This window comes from Carcharodon carcharias, chromosome 9 (genome assembly GCF_017639515.1).
Source record: "Carcharodon carcharias isolate sCarCar2 chromosome 9, sCarCar2.pri, whole genome shotgun sequence".
NCBI lineage: Eukaryota > Metazoa > Chordata > Chondrichthyes > Lamniformes > Lamnidae > Carcharodon > Carcharodon carcharias.
In genome coordinates this window covers 33,969,923-33,992,040 of record NC_054475.1, presented here as the reverse complement: position 1 = coordinate 33,992,040, position 22,118 = coordinate 33,969,923, and the positions used below count along the sequence as shown (strand labels likewise).

Below are 22,118 nucleotides of genomic sequence, written 5' to 3'. Positions count from 1 at the left end.
AATATCTTTTTAAAATTGTGATTTGAGTATTTGAGATTCCTGACTAAAACTGCTACTGCAGCATTCTTTTGAAAGTAGGGGATAAAACATGAAAATATAAAATAAATATTAGATTTTCAAGCTGGGCTTTGTGAACCCACTGGACTCCCTGAGGCATCAAATTTCTCCATTTTTTCTGTATTTATTGTTGTTATCGTATTCTGATAATTATAGATGAGGAAGACCATTTGGTCCATCTTAATACATCCTTCAAGAGAGATTCTAAAGCTCTATCCACTTCAGCATTCAACTATTTGGTAAAAGATTCCAGAGTTTTCATATCTACCTCTCTGTTATGGGCAGGAGGGGGTTTAATTTAAACAGCACTAATTTCTCCTTTCACCACCCGTCCATAAACAGAAAGACGTTTTGATTTGTTTCCCTCTTTATTATCAATGGGTCTATTTCCCAACCTCTTGCTTTTGGTGTGATCCAATGTTCTATTAATAACCCCACAGCAAACTTGAGATAGGATGAACTCAATGGGTTAGTTTATTGAACACATTTAAACCATGGGAGCAGGATCACAATGTTGCCTCCTTTGCATTCATACAGTAAAGGGGGAGAAGGAAAAGAAAGGTTTACAATGCAGAGACCGCAGTGAAAATAAATATTGGGGAGGATTTTACGTCACATGGGCAGGAGCCGCCCAACCCAATCTGGGGTAAAATAGCACGCAATATTTTAGTCGGCGGGCACGCCGACAATTAAAAGGCCTATTAAGGCCATTAAAGTATTAATTAACAGTGATTTTGCACTGCCTCTCCAATCTTACAGTTAGCAGGTGGGCGAATCAGCCAGGCAGCCTTTGCATTTTTGAGAAAACTTCATCCATGGGCGGGATGAGGTTTTCGACATTAATTTTCAAAAAAACATTTTGACATAATCTTTATTATGTTTCTGTTTATGTGAGTCCTACGTGGGACATTTTTTTCAGATTTTCACAATCTTTATTTTTGATTTTAAAATTCTTCAGCTCTCTGAAGTACCTCTCTGCTTTCAGGGAGCTTTCAGTGTGTACTTCCCCCACACATGTGCAGACTTTTGCGCTTGCCCTCCTCCCACCCCCACCCCAGCAGCGATGAGCCTTCCAGCACACGTTTCACACTGGCTCGCCGTTTTTTGGCCAGCCAAATCATGGTCAGGGGTCGATCGCGGGTGGTGGACCATTTCCTCGCCGCTCCTGGGCCTGCCCGACAATCCAAAAATCCTGCCCAATGTTTCATGTGTGGTCCAGAGTCCAGAATCAAAGTCCAATGAGGTATTCCTTCACGGAAGTTAATGCTGTATAATTTGCTTTTCCGGTGGTGTTGACTTCACACAATAGGTAGGCATGTAGAGATGAATTATTGTTGCAGACGATGGTATAGAATTTCTAGCAGAAGCAATGTAGATGGGACAAAGTATCAGTGCTCCTTGTCTGTGAGACTGAGGCAGACTGAAATGTTACAGTTCAGCACGGCAATATTACTGGTTCCACCAGTCAGAGGCCCAAGTCACATTGCTCCCACTCCTCCACACTGTCTTTGACAATGGAGATGTATCCTTCATCTGGATCCTGAGATTGTTAAATGTCTCAACCATTAAGAATTGAATGGAAGGTTGAGGGGCCCTTTGTCTTAGCTGATAAGCAGACTCCTGTTGGACAACCTGGATTATAAAATGCTGATGGTCTTTGAGAGCTCTCTTTAAATTTAGTCTATGCAGTCCACAGGGGTCATTAGGGGGCATAACAGGGATAACAATATGAGGGTTTCTCTGATACTGCCAAGTAGATTCTTTTGTTCGGGGTCACAGACAGGCATAGATTCAGCCATTTTGGTCTTTGTCTCATGTGAAATTTATAGACATAGCAATGAGCATATCTCTCTATATTTTATAAGAAAAATATACAGGGTGAGGTCTTAGTCCCTCACATCTCATCTTGGAAACCCATTCCATTCATTCATCAGTCTTGTGTTATGGAGACTGATGAATGAATGGAATGGACTTCCAAAATGAAATATGAGGGACTAAGATCTCACCCTGTATGTTTTTCCTATGAAGTATAGAGAGATATGCTCATTATTGATTTTTGTTTTAACAGTTTGAACCACTGTTTTCTTGTCCTACTCTTACTATTTAATTTAAGGTGCAATTTTACCTTTCTCAGTCTCCTAATTACCCAATAGACTTGTTTAAGCTTACTTCTCAGGTAGCCCCTTTCCAGGCTGCAAAGCTCACATCTCTCATATCTCCCAACAAGATCAGGCCTTTGACTTGGCAATCAACTTGTGTTTCCTCTAGCGCTAGTCTCTGTCTCCATTATGTCTCAGTGTCAAAGGACATACTGACCAAAACACAACACTGCTTGGTTGCGGTCAAATCTGCTGGGATCAGAGGAAGGTTCCTAATCTTCATTTCTCTGGAGCCTGCCTCCATAATGAGCACATGTTGGGCACATACCACTGTTGAGGAGCAAGAAAAGCTGAGGTTGTCAGTGCCACCATCATAGATGGTTAAAGTTTGTGGCCCTCATGGAAGCTAAGAAAAAATGTTAGGGAATGAAAGGAAAAGTTTTGAGACCAGCCTCAGGCCTGGACCAAAATGTGAACCCACATCAGCCAGCCAAGACAGGATATACCTTGTTTCTTCCACTAATTTAGGAGGTACAGCAAGTTGCATGGATGGGAGAACATTACAAAAGGCTGTAAATAGGCTAAATGGGCGGGATTTTACGGTCCTGCTGCATAAAGTCAATGGACTTTTGGCTGCTCTCCAAATCTTCTGGTCCTGTCCATGTTGATTCCTACTGCGGGCAGGACTGGAAAAACCCAGCCAATTAGTAGGAAAACTAGAGCAAGTTCTTGTTCCAAATAAGAACATTTGATGTCAAAGGATCGCTGATTGTTTTTGAGTGTGTTTGAACACAAAAGCAACGTCAAAGTTTTCGGGTAGGGCCACCTCGTGGTCATCCGCTTTGGGTCTGGAGAAGTCAAATTGAAATCTTTACTGAAATGTGAGAGACTAGGACCTGTGGAGGAGCAAGAGAATCCAGATGTCCATGTACAAAAATCACTAAATACAATTTCATAGGTACAAAAAAAATCAAAAAAGCTAATAAAAATATTGTCCTTTATCTCAATGAAATTGGAATTTGAGAGCGAGGAAATATGCTTCAGTTTAGTTCAGCCTTGATCAGACCCTATCTGAAGTATTGCATGCTGTTTAGGTCATAGAACCTCAAGAAAGATATATTGGTCTTTGACAGGGTACCATGCAAATCCACCCGAATGATGACTTGGTGCAAACTTGGTTTGTATTCCCTCGAGGGATGAGCTCATCAAAGTATTTAAAATAATCAAGGGATTTGATAAAATAAATAGAGAGAATCTCTTTCCACTGGTGGAAGACCCCAGAACCAAATTGTTAGATTTCTGTTAGGTAACAGGGTCTGGGTAAAAAAGGAAGCAAATGAAGTTGAGGTACATATAATTCATAGTCTAATTAAATGGTGGAATAGGCTCTTTGAGCTGAGTGGCCTAACACTTTTCCTACATTTCTGTTTCCAGCATAATGGTTGCCCAGGATATTCCAGCATTGACTGAGGAAACTGGAAATGCTAAAATCAGTATTCTTGCTTTTGTTACCTTCAGACTCATCACCTTCCTGACTGGTCTCTCATCTTCCACCCTCCATAAATTTGAACTCGTCCAAAAATCTGCTACTGGTGTCCTAAATCGTGAGAAGTCCTTTTCGTCCATCACCCCTAAGCTCTCTGACCTTCAATGGCTCTTGGTCCATTGACACCTAGAGTTTAGATTTCTCATCCTTATGTTGCAATGCATTCATGACTTCACTCCTCCCTATCTCTATAACCTCCTCCAATGTTACAGCCCTCTGAAAATTCTGCGATCCTCCAACATTGTCCTCTTGTGTATCTCCATTCCTTTGCCCACCATTAGCAATCATCATTCAACCACCTTGGTCTTAAGCTCTGGAATTCCATCCCAAAACTTCTCTACCTCTTCACCTCTCTTTTCTTTAAGATGTTCTTTAAAACTGCTCTCTTTGATTAAGGGTTTAAGTCAGCTGTCCCAGGATCTCCTCCTTTTGCTCAGTGTCAATTTCTGTTGGCTAACACTCCTGTGAAGCACCTTGGGACCTATATGAAGGACACTATATAAATGCAAGTCTTTTGTATATATGCCAGACAATTCATGACAGTAGAGAACAAAGGGTTTCATTATCTGGGAAACCTATTCTTTGAAGAAAATGCTTTGTTTTGTCATCTTTCTCTGTCTTTTATATGTTTAATGGTACTGAACCAAATAGCAGGTCTGCGTAGCAATAAATGGTAATAATCTGCAATTTCTGCCCTTCCAATGATACCACAGGCCATCTTTCAGTCATCTAAATTTGAAAACTGCTTAATGGAATAAAAATAATTATAAGATTGTTCTAAGTCATTTAATAACAAAATTTTAACAAAACAGAAATCGTGGGTGGAATTTTGTTCGCCTGATGTAGGTCCCAATCATATACCTGGAAGTGGGTCGAACTTTTGCTCGGCGGCTGGCCAATAAAATATGCAGAGGTGCAGGGTCAGGCCAACTATGCAGTGGGGGCATGCAGGAAGTTGCCGAAACCACTGTCAGCTGATGAGATTGAAGGTCAGGGCCCCTTTTTAAGCGACACCTGGACATGCCACTAATGCCTACAATCAGCAGCACTGGTATAGCAGAAGCTGGCAGAAACACGACCTCCACATTCAGATGGCAAATACTTCAGATTCTTCTCCAGGCTGTTCGGGAATGGCGAGAGGTGCCATTCGCCATTGACAGCATCAGGAAAACTTCCTGCCTGACCAAGGAAGCCTGGACGGAGACTGCAGCTGAGGTTAGCAGCTGTGCAGTCCACATATGCAGGAAAAGGATCAACGACCTACTCTGCACTGCCAGGCGGCGTTAGATCAATGCAGCTCTCATGAGGGCAACAAGCAGACAACAGTAAAATGCATTAGTATTAACTGCAAGAGTAGAACAGCATACATCATGATGCCTGAATGCATGAGCACCAGAATTTGCAGGCTCATATTTCCATGCTAGTACAAGTGGCATGAGAGTGGGAGTGTGGATGGGTTACCTGGGAGGGCCCATTATCTGTCAGAGAAATGCATGCCGATAAAGGGGGTTAGGTGTTCTTTGTGCTGAGACTCATGCTCTTCTGTATGCAGTAGAAAATGGCACATAACATCAAAGAATGGGCATAAGGATGCTCATACCCACAGAGGACGAGGGCAGCCAGACAATAATATCAGGTGGTTAAGATGAAAATCTGGTCGACTATTTCAGAAGACTGCAAAATAATTACAGATGATGAAGAATATGCAGCCCATCTTAGTTCATTCCTAGAGAAAGACTCTAAAATCCAACCCCACCACCACACTTTGGAGCATCCAATTGCTTTGGAAATGGTACTGGGGTGGGGTGGGGGGGGGGGTGGGGGGGGGGGGGTGGGGCTTTGCCTCTCCTACTCTATTTGAACAGGCATTCCATATGTTCAAAATTTTTTGTGTAAAGAAGAACTTTCCGATAATAGTGCTAAATTTTCCTTTTCCTAATTTGAACCTGTGTTCTGTTGTTCTACGCATGCAATTAATAATAAGTTTTGAGATGTACCTTTTCCGTTACCACTTACTGTAGTTTAAAGGGTTAATGTTAAAATATGTAAATAGACAGAGTACATCATCAGTGATATAAGATCACATGACAAAAGAGTATGCTGAGAGTTCTATGTAGAGCTTTGTGCAAAGCCTTAAATTGTACAGTTAATAGAATGTTCAATAAAAAGGTAAAGTTTACTAACAGCCTTGCCTCCAGCAATATCTATAAATCCCGACATAGATAGCCCCATCTAAAACCCAGAATAATGATAACAGATGGTGGCAGAAAACATGGCAGAAAAAGCACCAAATAAAGAGTCCACTGACTGGAAGAAGCAGCAAGAGAAATAAATGCGGGATGAGGACAGTGCGGGAAAATTGCCAACATAACTCAAAGAAAGGCTAGAGTAAAGAAAAGCTCTGCAGAAAATCCTACCTTTTCCAGAGTGCTTTGACCATGTAGAAGGCCCAGATCAAGTCGAGAAGTGGCAGAACTGATGTTGTAGGTTTACCAGGTACAGAGCAGCTTCGAGACTATCAGAGAGGACTAGCAAGGAACAGGTTAGCACCCTCCTCTACCACATAGGCAGTAGTGCAGATGGCATAATGGTCAGACAGGGCAGAAACTAAGAGACGGCGACATGTGAAGAAGTTATCAGAGCCTTTGACACCTATTTTGGTCTTAGAAAAGTAACCATTATAGAAAGGGTGAAGTTCAATGGATGTATCCAAATATTTGGAGTGTGTGTTACTCTTTCATTAATGATTTCTATCGATTAGCTAAGAATTGTGAATATGGAGCCCTGAATGACAAATTAATTTGGGATTGCATTGTTGCAGGAGTCTTAGAAGAGCAGTTGATTTGACCCTATCAAAGGCTGTGCAGTTAACAAGGCAGGCTATTTATTCGAGGCGACAAAGAAATTTTGTGGAGAAAAATGGCTGACATGGTGCAATTTGTAGGACAAAGGTGTAGCAGCGTACCTAATCCAAAACATGGAAAAAGAGAAGAGGGCATGGTAGCCACCATTATTCAGTGTTCTCGGTGTGGCAGAAAAGGCTGCATTGGTGTAAAGAACACCCTATCAAAAATGCAGAGTGCCATTCCTGTAAGAGGAGGGAACTTTTTAAAATTGGTATGCTGCCGCAAAAAGCTCCTAATACAAAAATTAAAGGAGAAACAATTTAGATCATGTAGCATTCAAGAAGTTGAAGAAAATTAAGACAAAGTACCATTACAGGTTCAAATGGGAACAATTGTAGCACAGACATTATCGTCAAAGAACATAAAAAATCTCCAAATTAGACACTGGAGCAGGAGTTTTAATTCTTTCTGATACAGAACAGTAGCTAAAGTAAACTTCCTCCAGCCATCAACTATACGACTCCACAGTCCATTCAACTGCATGTCAAGGGACAGTTAACTGTTACACTTCAGTGCAAAGGAAGAGAAATCACAGAAACTTTGTATGTGATCTAAAATCAAGTGTTCACTGTTAAGTCATAAAGTCTGCACAGTTTTACAACTCATCAATGAAATAGATGAATTGGGAAGCCAAGAAAAAAAAATCGACAGAGCTCAAGAAAGAATTTCTAGAATTATTCGTAGATTTTGAGAAGAATAAAACAAGTGCTATGGAATGGGAACACCAGAACGTAATAGAACCAAGTGGAAACGTTGAGAAAACCAGGTGCACAGGTTCATAAAAATAGCAGTTGAAGAGACCATGAGTACATTACCAGGAAGAACAGCTTGTATCAAGCAAGAAACCAATAGACAAACATGTCCAAGGGCAACAACAAACAACAGCAGATGCATTGTCATGCATTCCTGTTGAAAAGCCTGAACAGGAGAACATACATTTTGTTGAAGATGTAATACCTCATTGACCATAGGATTCCTACCAGCAACAACACAGAGGTGAAATGGAAGGCACAAAAAGCAGGTGAATAATATGCTACAATTGGAGAATAATGTATCAATGGATGGCCAGAATTTGCTCCAAATAATCTCATCCTGAAACAATACTTACAGCAATGAAGACATCTCAGTGTTATGGATAACTTGCTGATTTATTATGCGAGTTTGGTCATACCTAGAGCACTCAGACTTGAGATGCTTCAGAGAATACACCAGGGATACAGGTATTACAAAATGTCATGCTGGAGCACAAAATCCTGTTTGGCAGCTAGGAATTTTAAAATCTATATGGGAAATTATTTCAAGTTGCATCACCTGTGCAATCCATCGCCAGGAGCAAAGGGAATGACTGACGATATCCTCATTTCCATCCAGTCTATGGGAACCTCTTGGAATAGATATTTTCATGCCCAAGGGGAAGACATGTCTCACAGTTGTTGACTATTAATCCAAGTAGATTGAGGTTAAATGTCTTCATGGTCCAACTAAATTAATAAAATAAATTTTTGCTACACATGGCATTCCAGAACTAGTTATTTCAGACAATGGCCCACAGTTTGCAAACAAATGTTTGAAGAAGTTCACAGAAGATTGGATTTGTCCACACAACTAGTTCACCTAGAAACCCACAAGCTAATGGAGAGTCTGAAAGAGAAGTAGATCTGATAAAAGCTTTTTTCTTCAACAATGATATTAACTTAGCACGGTTGAGCTCCAATTCTACACCACTTCAGAATGGTTTAGTTCTGTCAGAGCTTCTGATGGGAAGATGACTATTGACTCAACTTCCTGTTCTTCCACATACGCTTATGCCATGTCTCAAAGCAGCAGATATAGAGAGAGTAAGGAGAGGGAGAATGAGTATTGTGCAAATCAAGCCAGAAACTGTAAACATCAGAGTGCATGATTTACCACAACTCCAAGCAGGTGAATTGTCTTGATTTGTGACTTGAATCACAAAAGTCAAATTTTGGAAAAAACATTAAATTCATGGTCTTATCTTGCAGAGACTATAAATGGAGTAATGAGAAAAAATAGAAGCGCACTCGTACCTACAAAACCACCACCAATGGAATGGACTAACTCACCACCTGATCAGGAAGACAACCTGAACAGAGAACCAATAGTCTCTGATGATTCACATGTCACTCTACAGAGTTCGAGAGGACATGAAGGAGTTGAATCCTGTGCTACCTCTGAGCGGGCTGAGAACAAGGTTGGGGAGATCAGTGAAACTACCACAATGCTTACCTCTGAACCAGGGATGAAGACAGAGACTTCAGGGGGAGATGTAGGATAATGTAAATAATATATTTAACAGAGAAATAGGCTTGGGGGGAGATGTAGTATAAAGCGTTAATGTTAAATATGGAAATAGTCTATATCATCATTGATGTAAGATCACATGACAACTGAGTATGCTAAGAAATAATTCTATGTAGACCCTCATGCTAAGTCCTGTGCTGTACGTAATTAGTAGAACACTCAATAAAAAGGTAAAGCTCACCAACAGATTTGCCTCCTGCAGTATCTATAAATCCAGACCATAGACAACCCCATCTAAGGCTCACAACAATAACAGATTTACTATCTTATAGACTGTACCTTTATAAGACCACTCCTCAGACACTTCTGTTTAAGGCTAAAAAGTCCAAGTTTAATCAGTCTTCCTCACAACTTGCACCTCTGACAATAAAGATCAGCCTTTTGGCTCTTCTCCCAACTGCCTCCAGTGCTTAAATGTTCTTTGTACCTCAGTGACCAGAACTGAACTCATTACTCAAGATGTGGATCAACCAGAGCATTGGTTCTGACTTCAGACCTCTGATCTACTGTTCTGACTATATAGTTCAACATTATATAGGTTTGTTACTCTGTATTGTGAGAATCAAATTTACTAAGACTTACAGATCTCTTTCAATTGTGTAATGAGTACCGCAGCATACTGGCTATGGTTATTGACTAGCAACATAGGAAATGTGAGTTCAAATCTGGTAACCTTTGGGCTAACTTCCATTTTCTTATAAAGGCTCAACTGATTCATCAACGTTCTTTAGCTGAGAAAATATGCCACCCTTTCCTAGTCAAGTTCTTACATGATTCTAGTCCTTGGATATGAAGCAGATTCTTAATGTCCTCTGAAGTGGTCTAGCAAGTTGCTCAGTTAAGAAGCAGTTATTAACTGAAGTTGGTCAAGGGAGGCCCACCATCTTCTCAGAGCAACTAGGATGGGAATAAATGTGCCCTTGCTAGTGTCCCACATACCAGGATCAAATATTAAAAAAGCCTTAGCTGTTTCAATGCAATTCAATCTAAAGAGAGGAGTTGCTTAAAATTAAATCCTGTTTACTGTGGCTGAAATTGAACTTATTGCTTTCCATTTATCAGCTGGATCTTCAAACAGGGCAATGTTGTCACAGAAAATAAACTTCCATTGTGTAAGTTGTTATTATTTTTAATGGGTTTCAGTAGAACCTCCCTGGAACCCAATTGCAAAACCGAGCAATAATATTTGTTTTTGACAGTTTCAAAGGTGTGTCTTCATGGAAAATATTTCACATGAATATTTTCCCTTTGGATAGTTTTAAAATTGGCAGCGAACATGTGCTACACTCAAAAATTCCTAACAAGACAGCTAAGGGGAGATTCTGCAGTCGCACACTTCCAGCAGGGAATCCATGATGAGTGTGGATTAGAGAATCTTTATCCTGCAAAGAGTTATCCTCTATGCTGCTGGCAACGTCCCTTCAAAAACAATATAAACAGTAACAGGGAATGACTAAAAAAAGTTAACAATGCAGATTTTAAACAACATACTTTTAACATTGTAGGTCCATAATAATAAATATTGTAGCATCAAAGGAAAACATTAGGAATGCTGTTGTAATTATTCATTTTATTGATTGGTTTGATTGTCCCAATAGATGACAATTGATGTGTAACAAGACTTTTCCTTTTAGGGAAAAGCTATTGTAAATCTCAAGAGAGTAAGAACTGGTATTCTGCAGTTCATGGCTCACATTATTTATCCAAGAACGTACCCTGCAATAATGCTTCTTGTCAACCTACGACCCTTGAAATGCACTTCAATAATCAAACTGCTCCAACAATTAAACATATATTAATCTTACCCACGGAGTCAGTAGTTCTAAAGTGACTGAAAACCAGAGGATTTGACTCATTACATCTGTACACTATCAGCTGAATGCGTTGGCCATCTTCTTTTAGGAGTTCCTGTGAGTTCTCTTTATTGTGAAACTGGAATGATAATTATATTGGAATGTTACTTGGTTAGTATAAAGGAAATAAATTGTACCTCTTCAATCACACACCAATAGAAACAAGCAAGAGGCACAACAATAGAAAATGGAGCACTCGTGAGCTAGGTGTAGCACATATAAAAAAAAGAGCTTCCGTTTAAGCAGAATTGCATCATGTCTCTCAAGAAAAGTCTCAAAGCACTTCAAATAAAGAACTTGCATTTATATGGCACCTTTCACATCCTCAAGATGCCTCTAAATGGCATCCAGCTAATTAATTACTTATTTGTTATTTCTACAAACTTGGCAACCAATTTGCACAAAACAAGGCCCTGCAAACAGCAGTGAGAAAAGTGACCACTTAATCTGTTTGGTGGTGTTAGTTGAGAGCACCTGCTCTTCTTTGAATAGTGTCATGAACCTTTCATATTCATCTAAACAAGATGAGGTAGCCTCAGTTTACGATCACATCAAAATGTCCAACGATGCAATATTCCCTCAGTACTGGATTATGTACTGAAGAAGTTGGGGCTATTTTCCTTTGAACAGAGAAGGCTAAGAGGAGATTTGCTATAGGTATTGAAGATCGTGAACGATTTTTATGGAGTTCCTAAGAAGAAACTGTTTCCAGTGGTAGAAGGGCCATTAACCAGAGGACATAAATTTAAGGTGATTGGCAAAAGAACCATAAGTGACATGAGGATTTTGCTTTTTACACAGCAAGTGGTGATCTGGAATACACTGCATAAAAGGTGGTGGAAGCAGATTCAATAGTAACTTTCTAAAGTGCATTAGTTAAATACTTAAAGGGAAAAAAAATACATGGCCTTGGAAAAGAGCATGAGAGGCACACTAATGGGACAGCTCTTCCAAAATGACAGCAAAGGCACAATGAGCCAAATGGGTTCCTCCAAATGGGCAAATGTGCTGTATCATTCTGATTTTATCCAGATGTTGTGGAAAAACAGAATTAAATCACATAAGTGGCTCTACTTCCTGTATCCGTCACAAATCCAACAAATTCACTGAGGGAACAACGCTTGCTAATATACATAAACAAACCTTCCTTGTATGTTGCTGTGAATATCTATATACTTTGTATATTTTAGGACTGTAACTTTTAGGTTGGGGATCAAAGTGTTAAATCTAAGATAAATAAACATCTGATTGAGAAACTGCTAAACAACCCTTAAGTAAGTAATTCTAACAAACCTTGGGTAATTACAGTTAAAAGGACTTATTTGGTACGGTTAAAGTTAGAAGGGAAAAAACTTAAACAATGGATGACCCACCTTTGAGCTTTTGGTAGGTCAATAGCTATTTCAATAAGGGGTTTAGATTATTCATGTTGTTCCCAGATCAAATAAGCTAAAAGCACCTTTGTAAACATGGGGGTTTCTTGGTGGAACCAGGAAGTCCGGAAAAAGGGCTGTTAACTCAATTAGAGATATAAATTATTTATGTGGGTCACAGAATCGATGGGTTGTTTTGAAGATAAAAGAAAATTGATTTATATTTCTGTCTGGAACATCCCAAGTGTGCTGTTTTGCTTTCGAGATAAGCTTTACAGTGGAGGTACCCTTTTGTGTTGTTTTTTTCTGTATATTTCTCACAGAAACAAGCAGCCAACAGTCAGCTTGGGCGGAGTTTGGAGAAATATGCCAGAATCTGTAAAGCAGCTATGGAACCACGAGCTGTACAAGATCTGTAAAGGGGTGTGGAGGCCATTAGGAATCAGGGGTGTTCCTGATTTTTGAATCACTAAGCATGGATGCAGTAAGGCCCAAGCTTGAACTGAGAAGTCCAGAGTTGTGAGGTTTTGGAAGAAAAGTTAGAGGGTTGCTTAGCCAAAAATTTTCATTGGAAGAATCTCCATGAAATCTCATACCTCAGAGAATAGCTGGAACACTGAGGAGAAATAAGAATAAATTCTGGAGAGCTGTGACATACTTGGTTTGATTTCATAAGGAGAAGTGAATGAATCCTCAAGATCTCGTAATGTATAAGGGAACTCTTGGGTGGAACAAAAACAGAAAATGCTGGAAAAACTCAGCAGGTCTGACAGCATCTGTGGAGACTCTGAAGAAGTCATATGGACTTGAAGCTCTAACTCTGTTTTATTTTCTCTCTCCAGATACTGTTAGACCTGCTGGGTTTTCCCAGCATTTTCTGCTTTTGTTTCAGATTTCCAGCGTTCCTAGTATTTTGTTTTAACTCCTGGGTGGAATTAGAAAGAAAAAGGGGAATTGTATTTATACTCTTAAGTCTTGACAAATTATAGTGTTAGGTTAACAGTGCTTACATTGTGTTTTTTAACTATAAAGTCTGCTCTTGTTTAAAAATGTGAAATCTTGTAGTGTAGTTCTTTCAGTTAATCACTGGGTGTTCAAATTTCTCTTTAAACATTAAAGAGTCTCTACAGAGGTCGTAACAATGTATATAAAATGGCAAGTTTCAAATTGTTTGACTAATATGAAAAGCAAAATACTGCAGATCTTGGAAATCTTGAAATAAAAACAGAAAATGATGGAAGCCCTTAGCAGATCTGGCAGCATCTGTGGAGAGAGAAACAGAATTAATGCATCATGTCTGTGACCTTTCATCAGAGCTGAGTAAAACTAGAAATGTAATAGGTTTTGAGCAAGTGAAAGGGGAAAGAAAAAGAAAAGGGAAGATCTGTGATAAAATGGAGGGAAGGACTTTCCTATCCTGCCGTTCACACCTCCTCTGCACACATCTTTTGTTTCTTTACTTGTCCCATTACAAATCTCTTTGGTATTCCACCTTGACCTCTTTTGTCATTTAATCTCTCTTGCCCTCCACCCTCTTCCCTTTTGATCATCTTCCCAACCTCCCCAATTTTACTTATTCAAACCTATTACATTTCTAACTTTACTCAGTTCCGATGAAAGGCCACAAACTTGAAATGTTTCTCTCTCCGCAGATGCTACCAGACATGCTAAGTGTTTCCAGCATTTTCTGTGTTTTCTCTAAATTGTTTGAAGCGGCTGACAAACTCTTTATCCATTGGAATGCCAAAAAGACCAAGTTATGCTTTGAATAAAACTTGAATGCTGGTGTTAGCATATTAAGTTGATTGAACAATGGAAAACAAGAAAGCAAAGCATACACCTTTCTTTGAAATACTGAGAACTTATCTAAGAAGAAAAGTTGCAACAAACATGTGCATTTATAAGTTCTGATGCATGCATGAATAATATGTTGGACAGCCTTTTTAGATAAATAGAGCAAAAACCTGCAATGATCGCTGTCTTTTGCCTATTACACTTTTGCCCTCTGGCGTCTATACAAAACCATTTTTCTTACTATCTCTTTGTGTTTTTAATATCTTCCTAAAAATCTATCATATGTACCACTCTTCAATCTTCCCAATTAAAATCCTTCAAATCCTATTTTTGTCTCTTTACCTATCTTGTAAAGCATTCCAAGGTATTATTTTGTGTTATTCTACAAATGTATGATAAATGTAAAAAATTGCAAGAATACGGGGAAAGGGCCAGGGAGTGAGACTAGCTGAATTGCTCTTGCAGGGAGCCAGAACAGACATGATGGGCTGAAGGGCCTCCTTCTTTGCTGTAACCATCCTGTGATTATTTTCTTTTACTTCTTTCATGGGATGGGATGGGAGTATCACTGGCTAGGTTAGCATTTGTTGCTCCTCCTTAATTGCCCTTCAGAAGGTGATGGTGAAACATTTTCTTGAATTGTGTTGTAGGTACATCCACAGTGCTGTTAGAAAGGAAATTCCAGGATTTTTACCCAGTGACAGTGAAGAAATGGCAATATAGTTCCAAATCAGGGTGGTATATGGCATGGAGGGGAACTTGAAAATGGTGGTGTTCTCATGCTGCCCTTGCCTTTTCAAGTGGCAGAGGTCATGGGTTTGCAAGGTACTGTTGAAGCTTTGGTGAATTGTTGCAATGCGTCTTATATATGCTACACACTGTGGCCACTATACATTGGTGATGGAGTGAATGATTGTTTAAGGCAGTGGATGGGGGTGGGGGGCTGATCAAGTGGACTGCTGCATTGTGGCTGGTGTCAAGCTTCTTGAGTGATGTTGGAGCTGTATACATCCAGGCAAGTGGAGAGTACACCATCACACTCCTGACTTGTGCCTTGTAGATGATGGACAGGTTTTGGGGAGTCAGGTGGTGAGTCACTCACCACAGAGTTCCCAGCCTCTAACTTGCTCTTCTGGCCACAGTATTTATATGGCTGGTCCAGTTCAGATTCTGGTTAATGGCAACATCCAAGAAGTTAATGGTGGGGGTTTCAGCAATGGTAATATGTTGAATGTCATGGGAGATGGTTAGGCTCTCTCTTGTTGGAGATGGTCATTACCTAGCACTTGTGTGGCGAAAATGTTATTTCCCACTTATCAGCCCAAGGCTGAATGTTGTTCAGGCCTAGCCTAGGGCACAAACTGCTTCATTATCTGAGGAACCACGAATGGTACCAAAACTGTGCAATCGGCAGCGAATATCTCCACTTCTGACCTTATGATGAATGGAAGGTCATTGATGAAACAGCTGAAGATGGTTGTGCCTAAGACGCTACTCTGAGGAAATCCTGCAGTGATACCCTGGGACTGAGACGACTGACCTCCAATAACAATGGCCATCTTCCTTTGTGCTAGGTATGACATGAGTAGAGAGGTTTCCCCGATACCCATTGACTTCAATTTTGCTAGGGCTCCCTGATACCATGGTTGGTCAAATGCTGTTTTCATATCCAGGGCAGTCACTCTCACTTCACCTCATCATTCTATGGCTAACTTATTGACTGTGACCAAGAAATTCCGCTCAGATTTTTTAGTAGTGACAGTGCCAAGTAAAACCTAGACTATTAAAGAAGTCTGAACCTTAACACTGAAAGTAAAGCAAACCTACTTTAGGAATTGGAGACTTTTTCATCTTGCTGTACATATTCAACAACTTGCTCCATGGAGAGAATGATGTTTTTAGGTTGTTCTCCTTTGGCTGATCTATAAGTCCAAAAACCAAGTTTATTTGCATTTTAAACCATTTCTAAAAAAAAAGACTAGTCTCCCATTGTTGTCTAAAAGTTACCTCCAGGGCTTACTGAATTATTTTAGGGCCTGGGTGAGAATCAGTTGAACTTGACCAATCTGTAAACTTCCTCCTGTGTATTATTATGCTCTATTATTGCTTTATTATTATTATTGTCTGTAAGGATATGAGCTTGTAGTGTAAACTGTTCTCTCCACAGATGCTGATTGGCTTGTCCTTTCAGTTTTTTTTTCCTGTTTTGGCTTCAGATTACCAGAATCTGCAGTTCTTTCTTTTATGGAAAGATTCAGGATTTATACTAAACAATATTTCTGCTACCGCATATGTCTGCTAAACATGCATCAAATATACTGTCCTACTATAAATCATTGTTCTTTGAAACTATAATAATTTAAATTCAACAGATGAGAGAATTTTCTTAACCACAAAACTTATCTTCCCAATATAGTGAGAAAAAAAAAGCTTATCTTTTTAATGAGCAGCCATGATCTGTTTGAATGATGAAGCAGGTTCGACAGGCCGAATGGCCTATTCTTTCTAGATCCTATTTCTTATGTTCCTCTGTTTAATTGAACCTGAATTTGAAAACACTGTACACTCAAATTTGGGACATTTTCAGAAAACTTTCTGGGAATCATGTGCAACAGTTTTTTCTGAAAGCTTCAAGGAGGATAGAAGTGGCTAAGAGTATGCTTTGCACAAAAAGTACTAATGTCCTTGGAAGAATGGTGCTAACTGTCCATTAATTTCTTGTTTAATGCTCTGTCGAACAGTGAAACTACTGCTTGAGTGGTCTATAAACTACTCCCACCAGTGTCTTCTTACCTTTGCTGTTCCTAATCTCCACCCATCCTGATTCTACTTCTTGATTTTCTGAGCCAAGATCCTTTCTCATTAATGTCCTTATGCCATTCTTTATTATCAGGGCTACCTCTCCTCCTTTTCCATTCTGTATGTCTTGCCTACCTACACCACAGGTAATGCAGTGGTTCAAGAGGAATTGCCACTGGCAGGGCATATCCTTCAACTCCACGTGGCATCAGGTCTTCACAAAGAAAGTGACATATGTGATGGACCAGAGCTTGGGTAAGTACAGATGTGCAAGGCACTGCCTTTCACTCGTTTGCAAATAGGACACTCTTCTACCTAGGTCTGGTGAGTCGACCCCCCCGTTTTCCAGGTCTCTCCTCCTGACCCTTCTATTCATGCTCTGGCTCCACTTGACCATGTCTCTCCCAAAGGAGCTGCGCACGGAGTTGCCTCTCCCTCCTTCATCTCCTCCATTGCATAAGGACCCTGACAAAGGCAGCATTGAGCCCTGGATTCATTTGTGCTTTTGCCTTCTCTTCGAAAGGAAACATTGAAAACATTGAAAACCGAAGCTCAGAAGAGACAACGTTTGGAAAGTGCAAAGATCCATAGTTTTTCCTGCCCGACTTGCATGGTGGCTGATGCTGCCTTGTCCCTGAGACCCTAGCACACACATCGAGGTGACCAAGATGGCATCGCAGATACTTAACATCTTGAGCCCTTTGTGAGATGCTAAAGTTTAATTGAGATGAGTGACTCAACCTAGCTCTGTGCCCCAATTTCAAACGTGGCATATTAGCGACCAAGCTTTTTTGTCATTCATTTATGAGACGTGGACATCACTGACTAGGCCAGCATCTATTGCCCATCCCTAATTGCCTTGAGAAGGTGGTGGCAAGCTGCCTTCTTGAACCACTGGTTTAGGTACACCTACAGTTCTGTTAGGGATTGAGTTCCAGGATCTTGACCCAGCAACAGTGAAGGAGCGGTGATATATTTTCAAGTCAGGATGGGGAGTGACTTGTATGGTGACTGACTTCTCAAGATCCATAAACAGGACTGCTCTGGTAGACCTATCATTTCAGCCCCACTGAACTGATTTCTTCCTACCATGACTCTTTTTTTCCTCTCCCCTTGTCCAGTCTTTCCCTACCTGCCTTTATGACTCTTCTGATGCCATCCATCAATATCCTGATCCTAACCGTTTCCTCATTAACATGGATGGTAAACCTCTGTACACCTCCAACCCCCATTAGGATGATCTGAGAGCTCTCTGCTTCTTTTTGGAATGGAAGCCCAGGCAGTTTCCATCCTCTGTCTGGCTGAACTTATTCTCTCACTGAACAATTTCTCCTTTAACTCATCTCACTTCCTCCAAATAAAAAAGTGTTGCTATGGGTATCTGCATGGGTTCTAGCTATGCCTGCTTTTTGTAGGATATATCAAACATTCCTTGCTCTAGCTTGACTCAGGCCCCCTCCTCAACTCTTTATCTGGTACATTGATGACTATATCGGTGCCGTGTCCTGCTCTCACCCTGAATTAGAAAGCTTCATCAACTTTGTTTCCAATTTCAATTCTAAGTCAAAATGGTGAGTGACTTGGGCGGTGGTGGGGGGGGGGACTTCCAGATGGTGGTGTTCCCATGTGTCTGCTGGCCTTGTTCTTCTAGATGGTAGCGGTCATGGGTTTGAAAGCTGCTGCCTAAGGAGCCTTGGTGAGTTTCTGCAGTACATCATCTAGATGGTACACACTGCTGCCATTGTTCATCAGTGGTGGAGGGTGTGAATATTTGCGGAAGGGGTGCCAATCAAGCCTTCATTGATGGAGCTGTGCCTCCTTCACTGTTACCTGCATTCCCAAATTCTATGTTCCTATGTGTTACTCTTGAGATCCAGCTACTGTGATGTGAAGCCACTGAGTTCTGACTAGCCCTTTAACAGTGCTAATGAAGCTATAACTTTCAGTGGCTTTCATCGCGAGGAAGTTTTCCTCCTTTCTTTCCAAAGAAGACTCCTGTGGCAACAAGCAGTTAGAGAGTGACAGCAGAAAGGCTCCATTGTGTTTGCCCTTCCACCTCACTGCCATTCCATAGTCTTCCTTCCCTGTTGCCCCCATCATGTTCGCCCTTCCCCCTCACTTGCCATTCCACAGCCTTCCCTCCCCATTGCCCACCTTGTGTTCATCAATCCCATCCTCACCTCATAGCCCACCCCCAGTTGTAGTGCTAGTTTCTGAAAGTGGAGGATTGAATGAGTATCACACACAGTGGTGTTCTTTGGTACAATGTAGGCAAAGAGCAGGAGCAGACCAGCCCTACAGCCCCAGCAGTGTGGCATTCATTGGAACAAGACAGAGTGTAGCTCTATGGCAGGTAGGCTATAGATGTTGCACTCACCTCAAAATTACCAGCAAATGGAGGTCTGACTTGTGCATGCCACCCCTTTACAAATGAATTTGCGGCTGACGTAATTTCCCACTGGCACAGCGCAAGATTGGAAGACCTGACAAGTCTGGGAAGAGTGTCCTGCAGTCAGCATCGCTGTGAAGCAATCTGAGAAGAGTGTCCTGCAGTCAGCATCACAGCCTGCATTGGAGCACTGCTTTGGGTGTTCATGAGGAGGAAACGAGATGATCCTCCGAGTACCGTGAGTACAGTCAGGTAAGTATTTTACTACAGTAGGGTAATTATTTACTACTTTTAATCGCTTATAGTTTTTAAGGTCTTATTTTGTGATTCATCATTTGTAAGGACTATATTCTGTAACAACGAGGAACAGGTAAGGAGGGCCCTAGCGTAATTGATGTTATTTGATATTAATTTAATTTAAAGTGGTAAGTCATGGCAGGAAAGCTCAAAGCCATGGTGTGCTTCTCCTGCTCCATGTGGGAATCCGGGAACATTTCCAGTGCCCGGGACCAGCATGTGTGCGGGAAGTGTCTCCAGCTGCAGCTCCTGGAAGCCCAGGTTTTGAAGCTGGAGCAGTGGCTGAGGGCACTGTGGTGCTTCCACGAGGCGGAGAGTATCGTGGTTAGCACATTTGGAGAGATGGTCACACTGCAGGCTAAGAGTCCACAGGCAAGGGAATGGGTGACCACCAGGCAGAGCAAGGTAACTAGGCAGGCAGTGCAGGAATCTCCTGTGGCTATTCCCCTGCAAAACAGATATACTGCTTTGGATACTTTTGAGGGGAATGGCCTCTCAGAGGAAAGCAGCAACAACCAAATTCATTGCACCACAGTTGGCTCTGCTGCCCAGGACAGGAGTAAAAAGTGTGGGAATGCAATACTTGTTGGGGATTCAATTGTAAGGGGAATAGTTAGGCATTCCCGTGGCAGCAAATGAGACTCCAGAGTGGTATGTTGCCTCCCTGGTGCTAGGGTCAAGGATGTCTCAGAGCGGCTACAGGGCATTCTGAAGGGGGAGGGCGAACAGCCAGTGGTCATGGTACACATTGGTACAAACAAAATAGTTAAAAAAAAGGGATGAGGTCCTAAAAGCAGAATATAGGGAGTTAGGAAGTAAGTTGAAAAGTAGGACCTCAAAGGTAGTGACCTCAGGATTACTACCAGTGCCACGTGCTAGTCAGAGTAGAAATAGCAGGATATATCCAGATGAATACATGGGTAAAGAGGTGGTGTGAGCAAGAGGGTTTCAGATTCCTGGGACATTGGGACCAGTTCTGGGGGACGCGGGACTAGTACAAACTGAATGGGTTACACCTGAGCAGGATGGGACTGATGTAGGGGGAATATTTGCTAGAGTGGTTGGGGAGGGTTTAAGCTAAAATGGCAAGGGTATTGGAACCTATGCAAGGAGTCAGAGGAGGGGAAAATCAAGGACAAGAACAAAACACAGAAAGGGGAATAAGAAAAGTGATAGGCAGAGAAATCAAGGGCCAGAATCAAACAGGGCCTCTGTGAAAAATAATGGGAATGGGACAAGTAATGTTAAAAAGATAAGCCTTAAAGCTTTGTGCCTTAACACGAGGAGCATTCGCAATAAAGTGAATGAATTAACTGCGCAAATAGATGTGAACAGGTATGATATAGTCGGGATTATGGAGACATGGCTGCAGGGTGACCAGGGATGGGAACTGAACATCCAGGGGTATTCAGTATTTAGGAAGGACAGACAAAAAGGAAAAGGCAGTGGAGTTGCATTGCTCGTTAAAGTGGAAATTAACACAATAGTGAGGAAAGGTATTAGCTCCGATGATGTGGAATCTGTATGGTTAGAGCTGAGAAACACTAAGGGGCAAAAAACATTAGCGGGGGTTGTATATAGACACCCAAACTGTAGTGGTGATGTTGGGAATGGCATGAAACAGGAAATTAAAGACGCATGTAATAAAGGAACATTTGTAATTATGGGTGACTTTAATCTGCATATAGATTGGGCAAATCAAATTAGTAACAATACCGTAGAGGAGGAATTCCTGGAGCGTATACGGAATGTTTTTCTGGACCAATACATTGAGGAACCAACTAGAGAACAGGCCATCCTAGACTGGGTATTGTGAAATGAGAAAGGAATAATTGGCAATCTAGTTGTGCAAGGCCCCTTGGGGATGCGCGACCATAATATGATAGAATTCTTCATCAAGATGGAGAGTGACTTGGTTGATTCTGAGACTCGGGTCCTGAATGTTAATAAAGGAAACTACGATGGTCTGAGGCGCGAGTTGGCTATGATGGATTGGGAAACATTACTTAAAGGGATGATGGTGGATAGGCAATGGCAAATATTCAAAGAGCGCATGGGTGAACTGCAACAATTGTTTATTTCTGTCTGGCGCAAAAGTAAAACAGGAAAGGTGACCAAACCATGGCTTACAAGGGAAATTAGAGATAGTATTAGATCCAAGGAAGAGGTTTACAAATTGGCTAAAAAAAAAAGACCTGAGGATTGGGAGCAGTTTAGAATTCAGCAAAGGAGGACCAAGGGATTGATTAAGAAGGGGAAAATAGAGTGCAAGAGTAAGCTTGCGGGGAACATAAAAACTGACTGTAAAAGTTTCTGTAGGTATGTGAAGAGAAAAAGATTGGTGAAGACAAATGTAGGTCCCTTACAGTCAGAAACAGGGGAATTTATAATGGGGAACAAAGAATTAGCTGACCAGCTAAATATATACTTTGGTTCTGTCTTCATTAAGGAGGACACAAATAACATACCAAAAATGTTGGGGAACACAGGGTTTAGTGAGAGGGAGCAACTGAAAGAAATCAGTATTAGTAGGGAAATGGTGTCGGGGAAATTGATGGGATTGAAGACCGATAAATCCCCAGGGCCTGATAATCTACATCCCAGTGTACTTAAGGAAGCGTCCCTAGAAATAGTGGATGCATTGGTGGTCATCTTCCGAGATTTTATAGACTCTGGAACAATT

The 22,118-nt window shown here is 41.0% G+C and overlaps 1 protein-coding gene across 1 annotated transcript in view; it reads right to left on the bottom strand.

The window, feature by feature from the left end:
- LOC121282268 (gametogenetin-binding protein 1-like) overlaps positions 1-22,118 on the bottom strand; it is a 64,009-nt gene that overhangs the window by 17,185 nt on the left and 24,706 nt on the right. Inside the window, exons 3-4 of the mRNA XM_041195903.1 lie at positions 15,778-15,872; positions 10,736-10,862 (exon numbers count right to left, since the gene is read on the bottom strand). Of these exons, the coding sequence (XP_041051837.1) occupies positions 10,736-10,862; positions 15,778-15,872 (222 nt within the window). The remainder of the gene's footprint in view (positions 1-10,735; positions 10,863-15,777; positions 15,873-22,118) is intronic.